This window comes from Xenopus laevis, chromosome 2L (genome assembly GCF_017654675.1).
Source record: "Xenopus laevis strain J_2021 chromosome 2L, Xenopus_laevis_v10.1, whole genome shotgun sequence".
Classification (NCBI taxonomy): Eukaryota; Metazoa; Chordata; class Amphibia; order Anura; family Pipidae; genus Xenopus; species Xenopus laevis.
Window position 1 is genome coordinate 169,325,267 of NC_054373.1, and position 26,277 is coordinate 169,351,543.

Here is a 26,277-nt window from a genome sequence, read left to right on the forward strand (position 1 = left end):
GGATTTAACTGTCAATGAATATCTGACACCCAACTGCTGCATATACAGATAGAAGGGAAACAGATGCTATGAGAGGGATAGTGAACATAAGCTTGATTATACAGAAATGGTACAAAATATATATTTGATTATATTTAGAAAGTTTCTTATTTCAGCATGATGAAGCTTATATTAAATTTTCATTTTCACAATAATTCCCCTTTAAACTTTAAGGGGCAGATTTATTAAGGTTTGAGTTGTGTTTTCCATGAAAAATTCAAGTTTTCAAGGTTATTTTTGAGTCAGAAATAATTTTTTTGTGGCTTAAAAAACCCTTTAATTTATTATTTCTCGACCCTGGAAATACACCATCTAAAACCTGTCAAGGTCATGTAGAAGTCAATGGCAGAGGTCCCTTGAACCATCTAAAGATGTTAATAACCTTAATGATGTTCAAGTTCTTTCAGAGTGTTTCATTCAATCTCAATCAATTTGAATGATTTGAGTTTTTTCCCATAATTAATCGAGTTATTAACCCCAAATTCTCTTAATTGAGTTTTTTCTTAAATTAGAAAATCTGGTTTGAACGTTCAAGATTTATTCTCAATTAAGTGCAACTTTATAGTCATGTGACAGGAACTTGTCTTGACTTGAGGAAGGAATTTGTTAGGTCATTAAGGAAATGGTGCTGAAATTAAAAATGGTAACTAACATCTTTATTCCATATGTGTCTGTTTGTTACTATTTTTCCTCTGTTCACACCTGCTTTGATCCCTGATGAATTGTGCAGTTACGTCTCTGGTTTCCAGCAGCATTTTTATCAGTGTGTATTGTCTTGTTGCATCCTAATGAGGTTGCTTGGTATCTGTTGTTGTTGTTGTTTGATAAAGTGCTTTGCTTTATTCCCTTAGGGGGAGTTCACAGAAAACGGTGATATTGAGTCAAAATAAAAGCAGAGTTACATTTGCCACCATATTCACTAACCTTGTAAACAGACTATTTCCAGATTTTGTCTTTCACACAATATTTTAAACAACATTTTTCTCAATTTACCTTAGTTTTGCTTAAACTTTAAGTGACTCTGTGCCTTGTATGAATGATTCTGCCATTCAGCAAAAACCCACCTCCCCGACCACATCACTTACACTTGCACCAACTTAACTGTGAGCCATACCATATCCAGAAATTCAGAGCCACATCACCATCTTTGGCCATATAACTTCTAGGGGGAAAAATAACATTAAAGTGAAACTGACCCTAAAAAACTAATTTTTAAAATATGAAAGTACATTAAAAATTACCTATAGGTCATGCTGATTTTTGCTGAGAGGTTTGTTTTTGTAAGCAATGGTTAGTTGAAGTTCCTAGACCTGACTGTTTTGCCAACCTGACTGTCCCTTCTCAGCCTGTCAGTTAAAGCTTCTAATGCTAACGGACTCCTGCTGCACAAATATGGCAGCCCCCTCATAGACAAGCACGGGGAGTCAGATAGGTAATGTAAAAGCAGTGGGCAAATACTTTATGGCAAAATTATAAGAAGCATGCAAAGTCAATTTTATGGTAGATGTAAAAAAAAAGTTCATTTTCTAGAGTCAGTATCTCTTTAAGCCTTTTTAAGGGGCAGATTTATAAAGGGTCAAATAGTAAATTCGAATTCACAAGTTTCAAAATTCATACATTCAAATTTTAATCCACCTATTCAAATGTAAATACAAATGTGAGATTTATCACCCTTGGCCATGGAAAGAGTCCTAATTCTAATATTCGCCACCTAAATCCTGCCAAGTTCATGTTCAAGTCAATGGCAGCAGAGGTCCATTGAGCCATTTGGAGATGTTAATAGTCTTTCTGACATCAAGTTGTTTTTTTTCGGGAGAAAAACTTGATTCATACAAATCGAATACAATTCTAATTTTCGAGTCTGAACCATTCAATCGAACAATAGACATTTAAATCTTTCTTATTTTTCTTAAATAACCTCCCAGTTGAATTGCGAGTATATTTGAATTTAAAACAATTCACATGAATTCAAAATTCGAGCTTTGATAAATGGTCCTCTAAGGGTCTGATTTATCAAAAATCGAGTTAGCGTTTTTCAACGATACAAGAAAAACACAAATAAAAATGCGCAAGTATTTTCTTAAACCATGAATAATGGTGATTTATTAATTAAAAAGACTGAGAAAAGTCACCAAAGAAAAAAGCCCGGTCAAGTAAAAGCTGGCGATGTTCAATAGACGTCAGTGAGAATAGTCTCTAACAACTTTACTTATTTTCTCAGTTCATTAAAACATTCAAGTTAAAATGAATGGACCAATGTAATTCCCACTAGAGTGTGACTTTTTTACTGAGAAAAAACATGAGTGAGAATATTTGTGAATATTTGTTGTTGTTTTTTTCTTAAATTAGCTAGTATTCAAGGAAAAAAAAGTTTGGTTGAATTTGTCACGTTTTTTTCTCAACCTTTAAAATTAGTAAATGTTGTTTAAGGATGAGGGAAACATTTTGCCCATAGACTCTAATTTATAGTAAAAAAAAAACATATTGCACGAATAAAAAACGCCCTTCGACTTTAATGCATTTCGCAATTTTTTTGAGGTTTTGCAAATTTTTGCCAAAACAAGTCAGATTCACCCATCATGTTATTTTTCTTCTTTATTATTGTTATTTTTGATTACGTATTCAAAAAAAGTGTTTAAACTGCCTTTCTTTCACCAAAAATGAAAACTGACGGCTTTTCCTGTGTTTTAGTTCCATTCGGGAATCTCTTCCATAAAATAATATATTATATAATAATAATAATATTGATTGCTTTTATTTCTGAACACATGATGAGGCAGAATTTAAAGGCTGCGGTGTATTTTGTATTACAAAAGTCAAATCTCCGTCAAATGTATTGCAAGACAATATATCTTTAAAGAATACTGCCTTTAAAGTTTATTCAGCAAAATTGAAAAAATAGGATTGATTTGTACTTCTAGTTTGTTCATTAAGTGGAGTTACAAAGCCTCTTCATTGTGTAGCTAAATCTTCCTTTCTATTGTGTTTGAACTGCCGAGACTTTATATCCTGACCGGCTGCTACGGCTGGATTAACCACTAGTTTTCGATTTAAATGGCGGAACCACGGAACACTTAAGACTCAAAATGCGTTTCCCTATTCACTGGTCTGTAAAATAACATTTATTTTTCCAAAAAACATTTTAATTGCTACACCGATAAACCAGTTTCAAGCAGTGAATTACAAGACGAGGATTTCTGTAATAGGCTGTTTGTTGCTTTTCGTGTAATAGGGTTTGTTGCAAACATTCTTTTTTTTAACTGATTTCATTTTGCCGAGCAAAAAAAATAATGAATTGAGTGCTTCGTCTCAGATAATGACTGTTGGTCCCCGAGCCAGTATTGTGTCACAGCAAAGGTGATTTTTCCTTAGAAATATCACCCTGGTCTGTCATGCCTAATTTAAGATATGAGGAGGCCAATTTATTATTCATCATTAATTTTTATGAGCAGATCGGATGTGTACCACTCATAAATAAGATAATGATTTGTTCCAGCACAGAAAATCATTGTTTAAATCCTTTCTCCCCATATTTTATGTTAATTTAATGTTACTTCTCATTCCACTTGTTCTCTTCCTTACATTTTGTTTTTCTCTCCTGACTTGCTTTCCATTCCACATATAACAAGAAACCATACAAATTAGGAGCAGCCTAGCAGTCCAGGGGTATAATATGAAACCAAGTGTGATGTGGCTAGTAGAACAGACTGTAGTATTTGTACTGAGTAGTTTCTGTACACATTGTTATGACATATTAGTGGTGACACTGAAGCCCCCTAGATACCTAGCATAGTATCAGACCGATACCTAGCATAGTATCAGACCCAGTACAGGAAAGCTAGATAGGAGCCATACACACAAGATTGCATTTTAAATGGAGCTTTAGCCATTTATTGGCTGCAGAGTGCAGCGCCGGATTTGCTGGGTGGGCACCCCTAGGTTGCATGGTCCTAGCTCCCGCCCGCACTACCTCACGCAGGCACAAGAGCGCCAGCGTGCAAGCGCCGGAGCACTGGGGAGCAGCGTGCCCACAGTGCTCCCCATAGAGCGGCTGGGCGGCATGCCGCCCCCAAAAAATGTGCCTATGTGGCCTTGTCACAAATCCTGGCCTAGCAGAGTGTGTACAGTGTCAGACTAGGCCAGCGGGACATTGGGGGAAAAAAACAGTGGGCCACCGGCCTCCCCAGACCTGCTACGCTCTGACCTCCCCGCCCAATTGCGGCTGCATTAGAGATTACAAGGTATGCGTGCTGGAGGGAGGGATGACTTAAAGGAAAACTATACCCCCCAAACAATGTAGGTCTCTATTAAAAGATACTGAGTAAAACAGCTCATGTGTAAAACCCTGCTTCATGTAAATGAACCATTATCATAATAATATACTTTTCTAGTAGTATGTGCCATTGGGTAATCATAAATAGAAAATTGCCATTTTAAAAAATAAGGGCCGCCCCCTGAGATCGTAAGATTCACTGTGCACATATACAAACCACATGTAAGGTCACATGAGCCAATTAACAGACAGAGTTCTACCTTTTGCTTCCACACTTCTTCCTGTTACAGTTAGTGTTGTAGTATTTCTGGTCAGGTGATCTCTGAGGCAGCACAGATAGAGTCACGAAATGGTGGTTCAACGCAAGAGATGTAAAAGGGCAATTTATTTATGTAAATATATATTCCAGTTTGGTAAGATTCTTTAATATGTCATTCAATTTGATATAAACTATCTGTTGCTTAAGCATTCATTTTGGGGGTATAGTTTTCCTTTAATGTGTTGCTTATCCCTTGGAGGACCTAATGGTGACCTCATGGTTTCAGGCGGGGGAGCTTGAGATTGTAGCCTGGTGGGACCCAGACCGCCCAGTCTGACTTTTGAATGTGTACAAAGAAAATAACGTTTCAGGTATATAAGCCTCCCTTCAACTGAACTCAGTGTTGTGTGTGCAGTTCATATCTTGCTTTTCTCTTAGCGGAATAGAACCATAACCAGCCAGGACTGCGCTAGAGTATGCATTTTAGATCATGCCTTTACATGTTCAGGTGTGACTAAAATAATTATGTCAGTTCAAATGGAAAATTTTCATTATTTATTTAGTATTACTGAATCTTTAATATTAGGCAGAAGAACACTTGACACTTGTGAGTACCCTTTAATGGCATGACTAAAGGAGAACTAAATCTGAACAAAGCAGTAGGCAGGACATGCTACAAATAATCTTTAAGGTTTCTACACTAGCCCAGGGTGACCACAGATCTATATCAGTAAAGATCTGTGCCCCCAATGATGCCCCCAGTAGCTCCCCATCTTCTTTTCTGTTGATTCACAAACTCATGCTCTGAGCGGCTGACAGTTGAACAAGCTTAAGTGGCAATTGATTTTATACAGTTTATTTGTTGTATATATTATATAAAAGCCTCCAAGTAAGGCTAATTAGCAACCAATTCATATTCTAGTTACATGTCAACTAAGAAACCACTGCATTATGTATCAGAATGTTCTAATCAGACCTGCAACATCAGCTTCTGATAGATGAACTTCATTTTTGATGACCACTACTCATAGCTTCTTGGCAGCTGTCCAGAGCACACTGAGCATGTGCAGTGCCACTGACACACAAAAATAGGCCTAACAAGATCCAAGATGGGGAGCTGCTGTGAGATATTGAAGATCTGGATTATTATTTTTATAGGGCTGCTGACCTTTTATGTTGGTACAGTAAGTTCAGTATATAAAATAAAGCCGTTCTTGCTATATAAACAGTAGCTCTATTTTAAAATGCATTTATTCCTTAATTGGATATATTTCCACATTTCCAGTCATTCTTGAAAATTACAAAAAATATCAGTTAAAAGATCTTTTATTTAGTTATTGGTTATTTATGTCAAATTTCTATCCACCGGTGTATATATTTGACTTTGTATGAAATACATGTTTTTACAATAACCTTGTTATATATATCTGTATCTGTGTAATGTCAAGTTGTCCTCACCATTTCAATTCAATACTTATTTTTCATACCATTGATAAAAGGAAGGTAAAAGCCAGGATATTTAATTATACTGCCTTTAGGACCACTTCCAACTGCACCATCATGCTTATAATTGCCTTGTTTACAGAGGGATTTATAACAGTCAATGGAAACACCGGAAAACATTCTGCATCATAATTTATTCAATAATGGGAAATGAAATGTGGAAGCCATTTAGTGAAATTCATGTTTTACCTAATGGAATAGCGGAGTTAATTTGGTAACACCTGAGAGATGTAACATTTATAACTTACAGGTTTGATAAGTTAGACAGTTTAATAAGTTAGCAAGGAGTAGAAAACAAGCACAATTTCTTCTGAGTCAGAAACATTGTTTTTTTCTACGGTTATAGTTTCTTTAGTTGCTTACCCATTTTCTTTTAGCCAGGCCTCTCAAAGTAATTTGAAGGCTTAAGGGTCCACATTCAGAATTATGTTCTGTACAATGGCATTATGAGCAGTAATCAGCATGGCTTTGGAAGGATAGGTCATGTCAGATATTTTTGAATTGCACCTCAAATTGAATCTCGTCCATGATTTTTCATGTGATAAACCTTTTTCTCACTGATTTGAATCTGGCCCACTATCTCACTTGGTTTATTATTGTGTCCTAAATAAGCAGATCAGCAAACTCCTTGAAATATATTGCTATTCTTTGTTTATATTCTGTATCAAGCTACAGTCAGACTATAATTCCCAGGCAGGAATTGTCATTCAGAATCTTGATACAATTTGTAAACTGACTAAACAATTGGTTCTTCAAAGACAATTTCTCCTTATTTGTGCTTCTATCTAACTTATAAAACATGGCATTTTCTCCCTGCAGTTCTTTTTCTTCTCCTGTACACTGCCTGTAGGGGGTGCTCAGACATCCAATTACCATGGTCAGCAGGAAAAATGCTAAATTTTTGACAATAATGGTATGACTTAAAATTTACTACAGGTATAAGATCTGTTATCTGGAACAGAAAGCTATGACTTACTGAAAGCCTGTCTCCCATAGACTCCAAATACCCCAAATTTGTAAAAATTATTTTCTTTTTCTCTGTAACAATAAAACAGTAGTTTGTACTTGATCCAAACTAAGATATAATTAATCCTTTTTGGAAGTAAAACCAGCCTATTGGGTTTATTTAATGTTTACATGATTTTCTAGTTGACTTAGGGGGTTATTTATCAAAATCCAAATTTTTCTCATGTTTTAAATAAAGAAAGTCTTACCAAACTAGAATCCACGATGTGCCCTTATTTGTCATTAAAAAACTGAATTGGGAAAAATTGTGACTTTTTCGAATTGTCGCATCAAAACCTTCGAATTGTCAAAATCCAGATTTGACACCCGGAAATTTTTCGGGGAAATCGTCGGAAAAGCCAGAAATGTTTGGATTCTTATACAAAACCCAGCACAGACCATAATATCTTCAAATTGCTAATAGGACCTCTGCCACTGACTTCTACAGGATCTCATCAGGTTGAACATGGAAGTATTTTCCGATTCAGACTTTTTGCATTCTTGGGGGGATAATAAATCTTGGGAAATTCAAGTTTTTTACACTGCAAATTCCGATTTTATAGTAAAAAGAACTTAAAAGTTTGGAGTTTTTAGCATAAATAACCCATTAAAGGTATGAAGATCCAAATGACAGAAAGAGCCATTATCTGAAAAACCTGAGCATTCTGGATAACATGTCCGATACCCGTATAAATTTACTTTAAATGTTGGTCTAGATAAAAGAGTATTCAACTGCATAAAATGCTAATATGTAAGATGCCACAGTTCCTCTAGCCTGTCCTTGGGAATGAAGAGGAAGTGCAGCAGCTCTCGACTATTGCATGATAATTGGACATCTCACAACATGTTTCCGAATGTTTGTAAGGCAAAGCACATCCTCTCTTGTTAATAGCGGTCTCATTGGGATCCAGGGTTCAGTTCAGTAAGCAATTAATTTAGAAAGAGAGGGGGGGAAAAATGACCTGAAATCAAATGTGCGTGTTTGAATTAGAAATACTCCCATTCCCTTATGATTTGTTAATCACGAAAAGATTCTGGGAGCTGTTTTGACAGGGATGTGGGGATCATTGTTACTTTGTCAGCATTCAATCACTTGTACTCTTGCCAGGTTCGTTGGAGACACGACATGCATGCTTGAGCATTTTATGATTGCTTGTTGTAGCTATACATTGCAAGATCATTACATTTATTGCACAAGATGTCTTTCAACAAACACTTAATGCTGCCTAATGGTGTTTTATGTTTCTGTCACACAGAACTGGGTGGAGAAAGCAGAAAATCAGACACTTCTATCAGAAACCCTCGATTTGTCAGAGCTTTTCCATCCAGATACTTTCCTAAATGCTCTTCGCCAGGAGACAGCAAGGTTTGTTCATCCGCATTCCCCAAATGCAGTAGCACCACGTTCTTTGTGTTTTGTTTTAATCGTCCTCATTAACATTGCAAATGGAATGGCCAACCCATAGGCACATCATTTTATTTGGCTCTATTCCATCGAATGGAATAAAGAAATCTCTTGTGTTCTTACAGCACGCTTGCAAATAACATGACTCCTCTTCCAATTTCTTCTTCCATAGAAGGTGCACTGCAATCTATCGTATAATAAATATTCTGTAAATAATAATGTGAGTTGTGGGCTCATTCAAGTCTTATATATAATAATCATCACCCCTCTAGTATCAAATTTCTTAGGAAACAAAAAGTTATTTTGTAATTCACTGGCCTGGATGATGGCCTACAACCACAAGTCATAGAACTTTATTTAGAAACACTAATGATTCACAAATATTTTCCATTATGTACCCTGAGAGATCACTGAGAGCGAGATCACTCACTTCCCTGGCCCTTTATAGTATTATCATTTTCTTATATAGCACTAACTTATTCTGCATTTTAGTCTCATCTGTCCTTGGCCCAGTGGACTCTCTTAAGCAGAGGGAGATTAGTCGTCCATCGACAAATCATTTCTTCGGGCGACTAATCTCCCTGAACTGCCTCCCCGACGGCTAGAATCTAAATCGCTGGTGGGATGGCACTTGGAGCTCTCGGACGACTAATCTCCCCGAATCTTCTCGCCTGTCTCTGCCCTTACACCCCCAACACTACATTTTTTTATCATCAATTTATTTGTATATTTTTGAAGTGTGGGAGGGAACTGGGGGAACCCCAAGCAGACACAGGGAGAACATACAAACTCCTGCTGAAGAAGCTGCTCGGATGAGTAGTGAAACGTTTTCATTGATTACTCAGCAAGTCCAGTTGTTTTTAGATTTACCTATACTAGATATACCATGACCTGGATGAATGAAAATCTTCATAGTCCTTGCTGTTAGTGCCCTGATTAAAATCTAACCTGGGACCCCAGTGTTTCAAGAAGATAACCAATGGGCCTCCATAATGTCTTTGTAGTGTCATGGAAGTCCACAGTGATGTCTGACAGCTTAAATGTAAAAAGTTTGTGCATCTGGTTATATTAAATCTTGAACTTTCTTTTCTTATGTACAGAGCTATGAATTGTTCAATGGACAACCTCCGATTTGTTGCATCATGGAGGGGCAAAATCACAGATGCAAAGCTCCAGGTTAAGGTAAGAATGGAATAGCTACAGTACATCTTAATAAAATGAAAGTATTGCATTTACTTTAGGAAATTATACAGATTTCACATAAAACTGTGGTTTAGCTGTTAATTTAGTACAGAGTTGACTTTGACCATGGATGTTATTGAGCCTCAAACCCATTTAGAGGGCTTCTTGTAATAAGTTTAGCTAGACCTGGCCAAGCCTCAAGGCAGACTATGAGCTGAGTTTTAGTTTTATTGCAACACATTGTAATTTCCAATACGTTAAGTCTCCTTCAAGGCCCACTGCATTCCAGTGACTCCCAACAATCATAAGGTCTGTCGTCTGTAGTATTAGGCCCTTGATGTCGACTGCGGTGGAGAAGTGTAGACTGGAAAGACCCTGTTATTGTTGATGGAAAGACCGTAATTTATTTGCTAATTTAACCTTGTACCTTGTTAGTTTGAGAGGTAAAGCACAATTGCTATACTGCATTCATTAGTCCATTAATTACTGATTCAAACAATTCTTCACCAAACTGTATGATTATCTGTGCATGTGGAAAAGCAGGCCAAAAAATAAGGCAGTTAGTAGGCTTTTTTTCTTGTGGCGACTTTTTTGTAGCGCCAATGTTTTTCATGCCAAATTTTCACCACAGTTTCACGAAAAAAAATCACAAATTCACAGTATGTAATTGTGCCGCAAATCCATGCCTGGGGAAAAAAATTTGCTCATCAATATTCAGGAGTGTTACCAAACCACCCTTTTCTCTTAATGAAATGACTAGTCAGATATTGTGCTACCCAACCAGTGTGTAACCAGCTTTACTTCACTGTTGTTCAGTTACACCAGGAGATATTCTTCTCCTATGCTATGAATTTTATGTTTGATTAAGGCTCCTGCCATTAGATTGCTAATAACAGTTAAATAGGGACTTTTGTGATTTTGTCATGTTTGTATCCATAAAGAGAAATATATGCTGTGTAATTCTTCTTAAACATACTTATAAAATCATTGCATTTTAATGTTTCTAACTTTCTGCTTAACTCTGACATAAAACCTGTGTATATAAAATAAATAACATACAGTATATATATCACACACAGTGAACGTGTACATTTTATTTTCTATTTTTCTGTTGGATTTATGATGTTTATATTCTAGTATTCCCAGATTACTAGTAAATATGTTACAGCTTATTTCTACATATACAATACAGAGTGCAGGATATTATTCAACTTTGAGCATAATATTGTTCTAGACCAGATTTTTTACCCATGAGCTGCATTTAAATGTCAAAAAAAGCTGGAGAGCAACACAAGCATTAACATGTTTCTGGGTGATGCTAAATAAAGGGATGTGGACTGGCAGCCTACTGGAGGCTCTGTTTGCCAATACACTTGGTTTTTATGCACCAAAACTGCCCTCCAAGCCTGGAATTCAAAAATAAGCACCTGCTTTGAGGCCACTGGGAGCAACATTGAAAGGCTTGATGAGTAACATGTTGCTCTTGAGGACCACTGTTCTAAAGTTTGAGTTATTTCTAGGAAATATAATACAGCCTATTGGAAGTTTATATATATATATATAAAATAAAAAAAAAACACAGCTTGAATATAAATTAAAGCTTACTGTAAGTTTTCATGGGCAGGTGTGGGAAATTCCTTCCTTATGTCATTATCAATGAAGCAGATAAAAAACCCTGGAGTTGATGTGAGGGGGGGGGTATGTGGAAGATTTTGCTGTGAACAGACAACATGGGGTCAAAGGAGCTCTCCATGCAGGTGAAACAAGCCATCCTTAAGCTGCAAAACAGAAAAAACCCATCCGAGAAATTGCTACAATATTAGGAGTGGCAAAATCTACACAGAAGACAACAGTGGTGGATGATCGCAGGTTCATTTACATGGTGAAGAGAAACCCCTTCACAACAGCCAAACAAGTGAACAACACTCTCCAGGAGGCAGGTCTATCGATATCCAGGTCTACATAAAGAGAAGACTGCAAGTAAATACAGAGGGTGCACTGCAAGGTACTAAACAACATCTAAAAAAGCCAGCACAGTTCTGGAAAAACGTTCTTTGGACAGATGAAATAAACATCAACCTCTACCAGAATGATGGCAAGAAAAAAGTATAGAGAGGGGGTGGAGCAGCTCATGATCCAAAGCATACCACATCTCTATAAAACATGGAGGAGGCAGTTTGATGGCTTGGGAGTGCATGGCTGCCAGTGGTACTGGGACACTAGTGTTTATCCATGATGTGACACAGGACAGAAGCACAAGAATGAAATCTGAGGTGTTCAGAGACACTGTCTACTCAAATCCAGCTAAATGTAGATTGCTTGGGAGGTGTTTCATAATGACCCAAAACATACAGCCAAAGCAACCCAGGAGTTTATTAAAGCAAAGAAGTTTAATATTCTTGAATGGCCAAGTCAGTCACCTGATCTGAACCCAATTGAGCTGCATTTCACTTGTTAAAGACTAAACTTCGGACAGAAAGGCCCACAAACAAACAGCAACTGAAAGCCGCTGCAGTAAAGGCCTGGCAGAGCATTAAAATGGAGGAAACCCAGAATCTGGTGATGTCCATGAGTTCAAGACTTCAGGCTCTCATTGTCAGCAAAGGGTTTTCTACCAAGTATTAGAAATGAACATTTTATTTTCAGTTTTTTAATTTATGTAATTACTTTGCAGCCCTGAAATGAAGTGATTGTGTTAAAAAAAAACGCTTTAGTTCCTCACATTTTTATGCAAGCTTTTTGTTCAACCCACTGAATTAAAGCTGAACGTCTGCAGTTCAATGTACATATTCTAGCACTAATTTACGAGTCACATTTGCACTTTAATAATATTTTCCTGGTAAGCGCACTGATCAGTGCAGTACTTGAAGCAATGCTCACACAAAGGCAGCAACTTGCCGGTAGGAACACAAAGTGCTTGGATGCAGGAACTGCTCTGTTATAGTCATATTTTTTTCTCTGGACTGAAAAGGGGCCACCAAATTGTTTCCTGTGCAATATCCACATGGATTTCATTTCATAATGTCCCTTCTGCTGTCTGTTCAAGTCAATAGGAATATGAGAAGATGAACAAAACTACTGTTAGCACTTTTTTTAAAGACAACTCCATATTGTACAAAATTTACTATGTATATAAATATTAGTTTAATTAACAATGCACTTTTCCTAGTTCTCCCACTGGGCGCCAAATGCCTCACAGGAATTATTTATTTTGGCCTGACTTTTGTTTTCACTTTTTATTGTTCAGGAATACTGACTTGTTTAATGATATTAGTTCATTCAAAGGCTTTAAGCCTTTAAGTCCGATTTCCTGACCACTGAACAATTAAATGTTATCTTTAGAGGAAACCGACTACAGATATGGCCATACCTATTTCATAATCCCCATTCCTTTGTCGCTGTTAAACAATTATGTATTTTAGAATTAACGCCCATGGTGATGTCAGTCTGTGCTCCGCCTCCCTGGAAATGTGATCAGCAATCCAAGCATACGCACATGCTCAGTTCTGTCTGGCAACAGCTGATGATGTACATTCTTGGGATATGAATCCAAGATGGTGGCTGCAGATTGATAGAGGTTTTTGGCACAAAATAAGTGCTGATATTTTAACATAAAAATAAAGTCGGTTGGATATGACACAGATGACCTTCATAATTGTAGAACATTTTCGGAATGCAGAGTACAGAATTTTATTCCGCTTTGAACATAATATTGCTCCAGAGCAGAGGTCTTCAACCTTTTTTACCCTTCGTAACTTAAATTTTATTTGGTTTTAGCATTTAAGTTTCCAAGCATAATAAAATCACACGATACAGATGTAACAGGAAGAAAGGTCATGGTTATCGTTGTCACAGAGTTCTCAGTTGGTAAAGAAAAGAAGTGGGAGCTTACATGGATGCCAGAATAAACTTACAGTGGTACAGAAATGGTTGGAAAACATTGATTAAGAATAAGGTACTATGCAGGAGTCAATGTATCAAGTCAATGTATCAACAAACATTATTCCCCCTATTCCTGTACATGTGTTTGAGACACATAATAATCCCATTTTGACCAAACCTTACCATGCTTAGGTAAGGATCCGTGATGCTTGGCTTCTTCCATTAATTTCATATCACGAATACGTGAAATTGTTTCGCCTATTGTTGGGCACGAGGCGATTTCCAATTGGAAGTAATAGACAGTCTGGCTGCTGTGTATATGAAATTCAGGAGTTTCTGTTCTGGGGGGGAGATGTCTACATGGGGTAGGCCTAGTATTGCATTAGAAGCATGTATTGGAATTTCATAAAAAAAGAGTTTTATCACCAGAACCCCAACAGCTTTCCAAAATTCAGACAGTTTTGGACAGAACCACATAATATGGGAGAGAGAGCCCTCTTGTCCACAGTCCCTCCAGCACATTGCTGAGCTGGTTGGGTACATTTTACTTAACTTCACCGGGGTAGTACCAATGAAAGATAGCCTTGTAAACACTTTCTTTCTGCCTCACACAAGTAACACCTTTCCTGGCATTTTCCCATATTTCTTGCCATTGTTCTATGGTGAAAGTGGTTGAGAGCTCTCTCTCCCATTGTAGCATGTACCAATGTTTAGGAAACGGGTCCTCCAATTCTGCGTTTAGTATAGAATAAATAGTTGAGATTAGTGCTTTCTGTGGCAGACCACCAAGGCATTTCTTTTCAAAAAACGTCAGTGAGCTGGATGGAGGGCGCCCCTTGAACACTCCTTTAATGAAATGTAGAATTTACAAAAAGTCATAGCACCAACTCTGGAGGATTTGATACTTCTCTTGAAGTTCTGCAAATGAGTATAGTCTGTTCTCCAATGGTTTGATAAAATCATGTATTCTAAAGAGGCCTTTTGAACCCCAACGTTTCTGGAAGGAAGGAGACATTCCCGGAATAAAGTGAGGGTTAGCCAGAACGGATTGCATTGGGGACGGAAAGTTGGTCAAGGGTGATTTCTTGGAGCAGTGTTCCCAAATTCTAATAGTGAATTTAGTTGCCTGTAAGACATTGAGTGGTAGCTTCACCGGTTTGGGGGTCTGCCACAGAAGAGCATTTGGGTGTGTAGGTGCCAGATAAAGTGATTCAATGAGTGCCCATCTAGAGGTAGGGTTGTAGGTGGTCCAGCCTAGCACCTGTCGCAGTTGTGCCGCTTCATAGTATCTGCGGATATTGGGTACCGCCAGCCCCCCCTGAGATCTGTTCATGGACTCTGTGAACCTTTTTTACCCTTGAACCACATTCAAATGTAAAAAGAGTCGAGCGGCAACACAATCATGAAAATAGTTGTAGGGGTGCAAGATAAGAATTGTGATTGGCTATTTGGTAACCCCTATGTGGACTGGCAACCTACAGGAGGCTCTGTACAACCAAATCATACCTCCAATCCAAGAATTAAAAAATGAGCTCCTCTTTTGAGGCCACTGGGAACAACAATCAAGGGATTGGCTCATGAGCCACTGGATCCCACCATCTCTCCCTACAATACCTGCTATCCCAAAGTCCCTTCCCAGAGACTATTATCCCACTGTTACTATAGGCACCATCTCTCCCTACAATACCTGCTATCCCACAGTCACACTCCCTTCTCAGAGACTATTATCCCACTGTTATTATAGGCACCATCTCTCCCTACTATACCTGCTATCCCACAGTCACACTCCCTTCCCAGAGACTATTATCCCACTGTTACTATAGACACCATCTCTCCCTACTATACCTGCTATCCCACAGCCACAGTCCCTTCCCAGAGACTATTATCCCACTGTTACTATAGGCACCATCTCTCCCTACTATACCTGCTATCCCACAGTCACACTCCCTTCCCAGAGACTATTATCCCACTGTTACTATAGGCACCATCTCTCCCTACTATACCTGCTATCCCACAGTCACACTCCCTTCCCAGAGACTATTATCCCACTGTTACTATAGGCACCATCTCTCCCTACTATACCTGCTATCCCACAGTCACACTCCCTCCCAGGTTTTCCCTTAGAAGAGAACAAGGTGCTCCAGAATAAAATGTAAATGACTCACCAAGTAGTAAATGTGGTCCGGGTGCACCAGCCCCAGACCCCCAGCTTTAGGGAGCAATATGGCAAAGGAAAAAAAGTAGGGCTCTCTACTAGAGCCCATGACTAAGCGCCCTGAATGGGTGCGAAACGCGTAGGGTGGATGGAGATGCAGATTTACATTTTTAACTTTGTATAAATAACATATTCTTTAAATTGAATTTCTGTGTATCCGGTCCTGTGTATCCGTTTGAGTGCTGGTCGGCCCTGCATTTTTTCTTTCCCTTTTCTCTCCCTGCCACTAATGATTCTATCTATCCAGATTGGAGGTGATTATGTGATGAATTATTAAGAGAAGATGGGTGTCACTTTGCCTGGATATGGGCCCTAGTTATTTTATAGTTTATGAACCCCAAGCATAGTTAATACCTTACTCACCAAAACAAATGTCATGTTTAACCAAAACCTTTTATTAAATATTATGCCAATGTTGCCATACACATATTAATTACATACAGAATTCAGAATTACCGACTAGATTTCAGACATGTCAAAGAAAGTGATTATATTTATTCCTTTGTTTAGCTAGCCGGGGATTTTCTACCATTGTGTGTTCTGTCTGCTGACACTGATGACCAATGTTAAATGTCTTTTCAGCAATGTCTCTGCTTCCTCTCATACAATGTCACCTGAAGTTATATGACATTTTGAGGTTTTCTTTATTGCATAAGCAAATTCCAGTCTGCTTGAATTAACAATGAGGGATACTTAAAGTGTTTTTTGTTTTGAAGGGAAATTTCCTCTTCTCACACGTTGCACCGCATTCCACATCTTCCTGTTTTTCCCATGTGCGCCTCAGGCAGAAAAGACTAGCGATGTTCTGCTCACGTAATTAGCACAGACAATTAGGGCTGCAAACTGTATCTTAATGTCTCTTCTATTTCCTTCTTTAGGTCAGCGGTTTGCAGCTGGAAGGTTGCAGTTTTGATGGGCACCGTCTTTCTGAAAACCAGCATGACAGTCCAAGTGTGTCCGTGGTCCCGTCCTGTTACATGGCCTGGATTCCACAGGTACTAAAGCAACGTAGCCAGCGGGGCTCCATTGTTCTGAATTACATATCCCACTTGAGCAGTTTGCAGCGGATTGGCTGCAAATAGATTCCAGGCACAAGAAAAATATAATCTCTTTAAAAGTAAAGTGGTTGAACCGGGAGATCAAAATACCGTATATACTCGAGTATAAGCCGTCCCGAGTATAAACTGAGGTACCTAATTTTACCTCCAAAAACTGGGAAAGCTTATTGACTCGAGTATAAGCCTAGGGTGAGAAATGCAGCAGCTTCTGGTAAGTTTCAATCAAAAAATTGAGGGTTTCTGTTCCCATTGGAGGTGCCAGTGTCTCGTTTTTGGATGCCGGCGACCATTCTTGGACGCCGACGAATATTCTTGGAGACTATTCTTGGACAACCGGTGACTATTCTTGGACGCCGGCGGCTATTCTTACGCGTAGGCGCCGGCGACTATTCTTAGGCGCCGGTGACTATTCTTAGGCGCCGGCGACCGTTTTTGCGCTTGACCCGAGTATAAGCCGAGGTAGAGTTTTTCAGCATATTTGGGGGCTGAAAAACTCGGCTTATACTCGAGTATATACGGTAAAAACATTTTGAGTGAAAAAGAGTAAGGTGGAATTCACATGCAGAAAATCTTCAATACAATTGTATTCATTAATAGTTTACTACATGTTGCAAAGCTTGCTCATTTTCAATGAAAGAAGCAGTGTGTACAGAGGGGAAAAAAGGCCACAATCAGCCATGTTGTTGCGCTTTGCACACTGAATTATGTAAGTTGCAGCACATACCGCACATCTATCTATCTAATGTAATTTATCATCTACTGTATCTATCTATTCTGTTATTCAGTGAAGGCGCACGTTAATATTTTTTATTTTTCTCAACAGCAGTCCCTTGGCACATATTCTCCAGAAGAGTGCATTTCGTTACCAATGTACACCAGTGCAGAAAGGGACCGCGTAGTGACCAACATTGATGTGCCGTGTGGCAGCAATCAGAACAAATGGATTCAGAGCGGGGCAGCACTTTTTCTGAAAAATCAGTAAATTATTCTTTAAAACTCCTGCTAAATGGGGTTATTTCTCTCTCTCTCTCTCTCTCTCTCTCTCTCTCTCTCTCTCTCTCTCTCTCTCTCTCTCTCTCTCTCTCTCTCTCTCTCTCTCTCTCTCTCTCTCTCTCTCTGTATATATATAAAGATCCAGATTTGTATGCCCTTGTGTAGTGTTTGAAACTTTCATCTGTATTTATGGAAAAAAAATTTATGTAAATTGTAACTTCTATAAAAAAATTAAAGCCTGTTGCAAAAACAAACATGTTATTGAGTTGGCCGACAATATATTTTGTTCAGCTAGGCTTCACATGCTTTTAGTGAACACCTGAACCTCTTTGAATCAAGTCCAAGCATAGTGCAGTAGTCTATAGATCAGGGGTGCCCAGACTTTGTTAGACTGGGATGTACACCTGGCCCCCATCAGGAGATCTACCTTGGTAACGCGCGGCAACAATTGTTTTTGCCACGCCAAATTTTCCTGGTTATGAAAGTTTAAACACACTCCATGCTTGCTGCTGTCATCCCTCCCTTCCCCTCCTTGCTTGTTGCTCATCCCTCCCTTCTGTGTCCGTGCTTGTTGCTTAGCCCTCCCTTCTGTGTCTGTGTTTGTTGCTCAACCCTCCCTTCCCCTCCATGCTTGTTGCTCAGCCCTCCCTTCTGTGTCCGTGCTTGTTGCTTAGCCCTCCCTTCTGTGTCCGTGCTTGTTGCTCAGCCCCCCTTCTGTGTCTGTGCTTGTTGCTTAGCCCTCCCTTCTGTGTCTATGCTTGTTGCTCAGCCCTCCCTTCTCTGTCCGTGTTTGCTGCTCAGCCCATCCTTCCCCCCATGCTTGTTGCTCAGCCCTCCGTTCTGTGTCCGTGCTTGTTGCTCAGCCCTCCCTTCTGTGTCTGTGTTTATTGCTCATTCAGTGGAAAGTAGAAAGTCAGTGCTCTCAGTGCGCCCTCCCTTCCGTGTCCATGCTTGCCTCTGCCAGCCCTGCCCTCCCTTCTCCTCTGCTCTCAGCCCACCCTCCCTCCCTTCTCCTCTCTCAGTCCAGCCAGCCAGCCCTCTCTGGCTCATTTTCGGTGCCGGGCCCCAGGTCTACCAGGAACTTGATGGTGATCTACTGGTAGACGCGATCAACATCCGGGGCACCCCAACTATAGATAGAGGTAATCACTGCCATGTATGAGCTTACGCCTCATGAACAAGAGACTTCAATTTTTATTCGTTGTTAACAGCATAGGGCAAATAAACCATGGATCAACTTATCCTTTTTAGTTACACTGAAGGCACCTGCCATATACAGTATAACCACGTCACATAACCAAACCCCTTGGAATGAGGTTTTTGCCATATAAGCCCATTTGCTAAGGAAGGCTACAGCAAAATGACTTCTCTCCATACAGTAGGAAACATTCTACAGCTACATTCCAACCAGCAAGCACTTTACACAGAGGACCAGGGTCAGACTGGGCCGGCGGGACACTGGGAAAAAACCCGGTGGACCCCGTGCCCCAGACTTGTGCCCCAAATTAGCCAATCATCTTGAAAGTTGGCTGAGTGCTGTACTCTGGGTTTTATGAACAGTGGATTCACTGAATATGATCTTTACGCATTTCACTTGCTGGAGGAGAACTTTATACATGTATTTTGCCTGCTGCTTTGTATGTTTTTTAAGGTATGGACAAATATTTCCACAGTGCACTTCTGTTTTTGCTCCAAAATTACTTTTCTGCTGATCATGTGCAGTTCCTGATAGAACAGGAGAGTAATAACACAACCTGACAGGGCAGTGAATATGTGTTTGTTAAATAAAGAATTATATAGTTTAAACCAAAATACTTACAGATATACCCAATATCTCAGGATTTTAGGAATCCCTTTAAGACTTTTTCAGTCTCTGCTCAGTGCAACTCTCTAACCTTTATATTAATGTTCTTTGGTGACTTGAAGGAGAAGTCAAGCACCCAATGCAGGAATGGAACACAATCCTCCTTAAATTGTAGTCTAGTGTTTTAGTTCATTCTACGGTATAGGATCTGTTATCCGGAAACCCATTATCCACAAAGCTCCAAATTATGGAAAGGCTGGCTCCCATAGTCTCCATCATAAATAATCAACATTTTAAAAAATAATTTCCTTTTTCTCTGTAATAATAAAACAGTAGCTTGTACTTGATCCCAACTAAGATATAATTCACCCTTATTGGCAGCAGAACCAGCCTATTGGGTTAATTAAATTTTTAAATGACTTTCTAGTAGACTTAATGTATGAAGACTTAATGTATGGGACTAAAATGTCATTGTTATTGTTACTTTTTATTACTCTCTCAGCCCCTCTCCTTTTCATTTTCTATTCATCTCTCATTATCACCACGTTCAAGTATAATGGTAAGAAGCAGGACAAATCCAGGGCAGTAACTATGACTGCAAAGTGCTTTTTATTGAGGGAAATTACACTTTACCATTATAAAATGTAAATTTACCATTATACTTGAACGTGTCATTTTGGGGTGTGGACACAGGACACCCCTGCTGGAGAATCCACTACAATCGATAAGGGTGAACTACAGTATATTCCTATTTGCTCATTAACACCACCACCTGGTTGCTAGGGTAAAATAGAGTCTGGCAATCAGTTAGCTGTTGAAATGCCAAGCTGGAGAACTGCTGAATACAAAGGTAAATATTTCATAAACAATAACAAGTTTATTGCAAATAATCTTAGAATATGAATATATCAACATCATGCTAATAGTTAGTTTAAAAGAATCCTGTCATCGGAAAACATGTTTTTTTTTCAAAACGCATCAGTTAATAGTGCTACTCCAGCAGAATTCTGCACTGAAATCCATTTCTCAAAAGAGCAAACAGATTTTTTATATTCAATTTTGAAATCTGACATGGGGCTAGACATTTTGTCAATTTCCCAGCTGCCCCTGGTCATGTGACTTGTGCCTGCACTTTAGGAGAGAAATGCTTTCTGGCAGGCTGCTGTTTTTCCTTCTCAATGTAACTGAATGTGTCTCAGTGAGACATGGGTTTTTACTATAGAGTGTTGTTCTTAGATCTACCAGGCAGCTGTTATCTTGTGTTAGGGAGCTGCTATCTGGTTACCTTCCCATTGTTCTTTTGTTTGGCTGCTGGGAGGGGGGGAGGGAGGGGGTTATAACACTCCAACTTGCAGTACAGCAGTAAAGAGTGATTGAAGTTTATCAGAGCACAAGTCACATGACTTGGGGCAGCTGGGAAATTGACAATATGTCTAGCCCCATGTCAAAATTGAATATAAAAAAATCAGTTTGCTCTTTTGAGAAACGGATTTCAGTGCAGAATTCTGCTGGAGCAGCACTATTAACTGATTCATTTTGAAAAAATTTTTTTTTCCCATGACAGTATCCCTTTAAAGGTTAACAATCCCTTTAACAATATATGTTGACCTACACAGCACTTTCCTATGGTTGTTGCCTGAAAGATCACAAAGCTCTGGGCCTGGAGCACCACATCATCTACTCGGTGAGCTGTTTATTGTTGGGGAAGTAAATCAAGACATTTTAAAAAGAAAGAACAAAGTCCTGTTTTCCATGCAACAGGCATTTTTTCTTTTGCCGTCTTCATTATTTGATGCCAGTTTCATTAGCATAGTTACAATGTTAAACATATTCTACCAGCAGATTATTTTCCCTGTGCTTTGTTTCAGGCCTCGCCATATTCCCAGTTGACCAATATTCCACTTCTCTGAATTGTTGGCAGTTTGAAACATAGGAGGTCGGGTTAGGAATCACAAAGTATCTAATGGCAGTTTCACTGTAAAACCCTGTGCATTTTTTATGATAGTTCTCCAAGCTCAAAATGTTTTGCCGGAGACTCTGAAAGAAAAGCAAAGTGTGCAGGTGAGGAGATGTCCAGTTGTACAGAATGTGTGTCCAAGTTACAGGACCAAATACCAGGGAATGGCCACAGGGCATGTGTTGTTCTGCTGTGGGTAAAATTCCATGCAAGCACTGAGGGAAACGCAACAGGAAACATCTGGACCCTGAGATGACACAGTAAAGTGCTTTCAGTTCCACCTACAAACCACAGAAAAGCCCAAAAGACATATTTGAAGGAAAGCTTACTCTTTTGTGCCTCTTAACTCTCCGAACATAGAAATTCCTGAGCAAAATGCAGTAATTTGGAATATGCATCAAGTATACTCTGTTTGGGTATGGGATCTGTTATCCAGAATCAGGGTCAGACTGGAGCATTACTGGCTACTACTGGTATAGGATCCGTTATCCAGAAACCCATTATCCAGAAAGTTCTGATTACCGAAAGGCCGTCTCCCATAGACTCCATTATAATCAAATAATACAAATTTTTAAAAATGATTTCCTTTTTCTCTGTAATAATAAAACAGTAGCTTGTACTTGATCCCAACTAAGATATAATTAATCCGTATTGGAAGCAAAACCAGCCTATTGGGTTTATTTCATGTTTACATGATTTTCTAGTAGACTTAAGGTATGAAGTTCTAAATTATGGAAAGACCTGTTATCCGGAAAGCCCCAGGTCCCGAGCAGTGGTACAGGCTGATACATTAGATAGCTTTAAGAAGGGGTTGGATGGTGTTTAGCAAGTGAGGGAATACAGGGTTATGGGAGATAGCTCATAGTACAAGTTGATCCAGGGACTGGTCCCATTGCCACTTTGGAGTCAGGAAGGAATTTTTTCCCCTCTGAGGCAAATTGGTGAGTCCTCTGGATCAACTGGCAGTTAGGCAGGTTATATATAGACTTAAAGGTTGAACTTGATGGACGTGTGTCTTTTCTCAACCTCACTTACTTACTTACTATGTAGAGGGAAGACTCTTCAATTGGTCTGCATTGTGATTATGTATTACTATTACACCAAGGTTGCCTTCTGTAAAAAGAAATTAAATAAATTAAATAAACACATTAAATAAACCCAATAGGCTGGTTTTACTTCCAATAAGGATTAATTATATCTTAGTTGGGATCAAGTACAAGCTGCTGTTTTATTATTACACAGAAAAAGTAACAAGTTGGATTATTTGTAAAAAAAAAAGAGTCTATGGAAGACGGCCTGTCTGTAATTCAGATCTTTCTTGATAATGGGTTTCTGGATAACTGAACCTAGCATTTTTTAGAGGTGCTGAGTTTGGTTATGTGGTCCATTTGCCTGGCAATGCTGGGGGTGGGTCTGCCAGACTACCTGACCAATGACAATACAAGATCCCACAATATTGGAAAACTGCTCAGCTATAGTGATGGACGAATCTGTCCCGCGAAAAACTGGCAAACGAATTGAAGTCATTGGTGGTCAAAATAATTCCAACACACGACAATTTTGATGCGAGCGACAATTTTTATATGCGAGACTATTTTGTCCAAAGTCAATGGGCGTCCGAATAATTTTGACAGTTTAAATGCGTGACAAATTTTGCCACGCAGCAATTTTTTTTCCACATGCCAGATTTTTTGCTGGCAAATTTGTACTGCAGTTTCCCATAAACATTTGGCCGCACAAAATGCGGAAATTCGCTGTGAATCCTTCTTTGCAAAATGTATTCGCTATATTTTATAAACATTCAAATGTTTAAAATAGTTTAAATAGAATGTTATCACATTTAATAGTACAAGTGTAGTTAAAAAAACAACCTTGACTGTGGCTGTGCCAATGGAGAAGACGTATCAGACCAAAAACGAGTTCTAGTCGGGTGCTCCAGTCAATGGAGAATGAAATCTCTGAATGTTTAATAAATGCACAGTTACTATGTGAAAGGCAGTGCAAACAATACACACACATATTATACCAAAGGTGAATCAACACTGATAATAGCGGCAGAATGAATGACACCACTCAGTATAAAGTGCCTACTCCTGAGACAAAAGATTCAATGGGCCAATAAATCACTTCTACTGGGCTCTCTCTTCATTCAAGTCTATAAACACATTGCCCTTTTGCAAATACCTTTGTAGCACATAAGGCACAAAAACAAGTCAAATAGTATCACACTGTATATTCTCCCAGTTTATAGATGAGCATCAGGCAATTCAGAAATCTATCTCAATGCACCTTTGTGTAGTCGTTATCTTTAGGAAATGATACTGAGCTCTCTGAACTGTTCAGTAGGAATGTGTTTGGGAATTTAATACTTACTGTACAGGTATAGGATCCATTATCTGGAAATCCGTTAGCCAGAAATCTCTGAATTACAGGAAGGCAATCGCTCATAAACTCCATTGTAATCAAATAATTCAATTCTTTTAGAATGATTTCCTTTTTCTCTATAATAATAAAACAATACATTGTACTTGATCCCAACTAAGATATAATTAATCCTTATTGGAGGCAAAACCAGCCTATTGGTTTTTTTTTAATGCTGAGATAATTTTCTAGTAGACTTAAGGTATGAAGATCCAAGTTATAGAAAGACCCCTTAACCCGAAAACTCCACGTCTTGAGCCTTCTGTATAATGGGTCCCGTACCTTTATAAGATAATCCTCTAGCTAAAAGAGAATAACTGTTATATCGATGCTAGCATATACAGGTATGGGACCTGTTATCCAGGATGCTCAGGACTTTTTTTCCGGATAACAGATCTTTCCGTAATTTGGATCTTCATACCTTGTCTACTAGAAAATGTAAATATATAAACCCGCCGCTTCTTCTTTTTTTTAATTGATGCGCGGGGGAACATCCATAAAGCCATATAAAAGCTTACTGAGATCAATATACAGGTGTCTTTATTGGGTTTAGTCTGCTAGGTTTATAGAATCATGAGAACATGGAGCATTTGATAAGAATGACTAAACATTATCTGTAAAGCTTTCTGGAGAGTGCAAGTGATGTATTAGTAAGGGGCCCATTAACTAAGGGTCAAAGTGAATTTGAAGTGAATTTTCGAATTCAAAAACATCGAATTTCAAAGTAATTTTTGGCTACTTCGACCATCGAATAGGCCAAAATTCAGTTTGAATTGAAAAAACTTTGAATATTCGATCATTCGAAATTCGAAGAACTGTTTCTTTAAAAACTTCGACTTCAACCACCTTAAACCTGCTGAATTTCTATGTTAGCCTATGGGGCCCTCCTAGAACCTGTAGCCAGTATTTGGTTAAGTTTTTAGAAGTCAAAGTTTTTTGTTTTTTGAATTCGATCGAAAACAGCTAACTCAAAAAAAAACTTTGACTATTGAATTTCTACAATTCGATGGTCGATTTTCAAAATTTTACCACTTCGAAATTCGACCCTTAGTAAATGTGCCCTTAATGTTTATAATGATATATAATAATGAAACATATACACATATTACTATTCGAAGTTGGAACATTTTCTGTTTCTCATTCAACTGGCACCAAGGGATGTGCTGACCCTCTGTTATATTTAGAACAGCGCACAGGGTTTATTGCATTCCCCTTTCTTTGGCAGTCATTGCTTTCCAGATGTTCTGTCTCACACAAGGTGCACATGCTACATTTATGTGATGGCTAGTATTATGGTTTCATTTCCAGTGTCAGTACAGTCGGCAGAGAATGAAAAAAAGAAAGAAAGGAATAGAGAGAAAGAGAGTGATAGAAAGAAATAAAGAAAAGAAAGAGAAAAAGACAGAGAGAAAGAAAGAAAGAAAGAAAGAAAGAAAGAAAGAAAGAAAGAAAGAAAGAAAGAAAGAAAGAGAAAGAAAGAGAGAAAGAAAGAAAGGGACAGAGAGATAGAAAGAGAGGGATAGAACAAAAAGAAAGAGAAAGAAAGAAACACATGGGTAGAAAGAATTAAAGGGATAGAGAGAGAGAGAGAGAGAAAGAAAGAGAGAGAGAGAGAAAGAAAGAAAGAAAGAAAGAAAGAGAGAAAGAAAGAAAGAAAGAAAAAGAAAGAGAGACAAGGAAAGAAAGATGCACAATGTGATGGCTAGAATTCTGGTTTCATTGCAGACTTTCTCATGTTATTTTTAATTTTACATCAAAAGACATGGGCTTTCTGAGCACTGTGTCTCACAGCCAGCAGAGAAAAAAAGAAAGAAAGAAAGGGATAGAGAGAAAGAGAGTGATAGAAAGAAATAAAGAAAGAATGAGATAAAGAAAGAAAGGGATAGAGAGAAATAAAGAGAAGAAAGAAATTAGTAGAGAGAGAGACAAAGAAAGAAAGAGAGAAAGAAAGAAAGAAAAAGAGAGAAAGAAAGAAAGAGAATGAAAGAAAGGAAAGAAGAAAGAGAGAAAAAGAAAGAAAGAAAGGAAGAAAGAAAGAGAAAAAGAAAGAAAGAAAGACATGGGTAGAAAGAATTAAAGAGGTATAGAGAGAGAAAGAGAGGTATAGAAAGAGAGAAAGGAATGGATAGAGACAGAGGGATAGAAAGAAAAAAAGATAGAAAGAGAGAAAGAGAGACAAAGAGTATAGAGAGAGACAAAGAGAGTAGAGAGAGACAAAGAATGGGGAAAGGAAGACAGAAGGAAAGAAAGATAGACACGGGTAGAGAGAAAGAAAGGTACA

General features: G+C 38.5%; 1 protein-coding gene across 2 annotated transcripts in view; it reads left to right on the forward strand.

Annotated features, from left to right (window-relative positions):
* Positions 1 to 18,069, forward strand: part of dync2h1.L (dynein, cytoplasmic 2, heavy chain 1 L homeolog) — a 248,690-nt gene extending 230,621 nt beyond the window's left edge. For both annotated transcript variants that reach the window (XM_041582681.1, XM_041582682.1), the window contains 4 exons: positions 8,336 to 8,445; positions 9,585 to 9,666; positions 16,642 to 16,758; positions 17,645 to 18,069. In XM_041582681.1, coding sequence (XP_041438615.1) covers positions 8,336 to 8,445; positions 9,585 to 9,666; positions 16,642 to 16,758; positions 17,645 to 17,803 — 468 coding nt within the window. In that variant the 3' untranslated portion in view covers positions 17,804 to 18,069. The remainder of the gene's footprint in view (positions 1 to 8,335; positions 8,446 to 9,584; positions 9,667 to 16,641; positions 16,759 to 17,644) is intronic.
* The last annotated feature ends 8,208 nt before the right edge of the window (positions 18,070 to 26,277 follow it).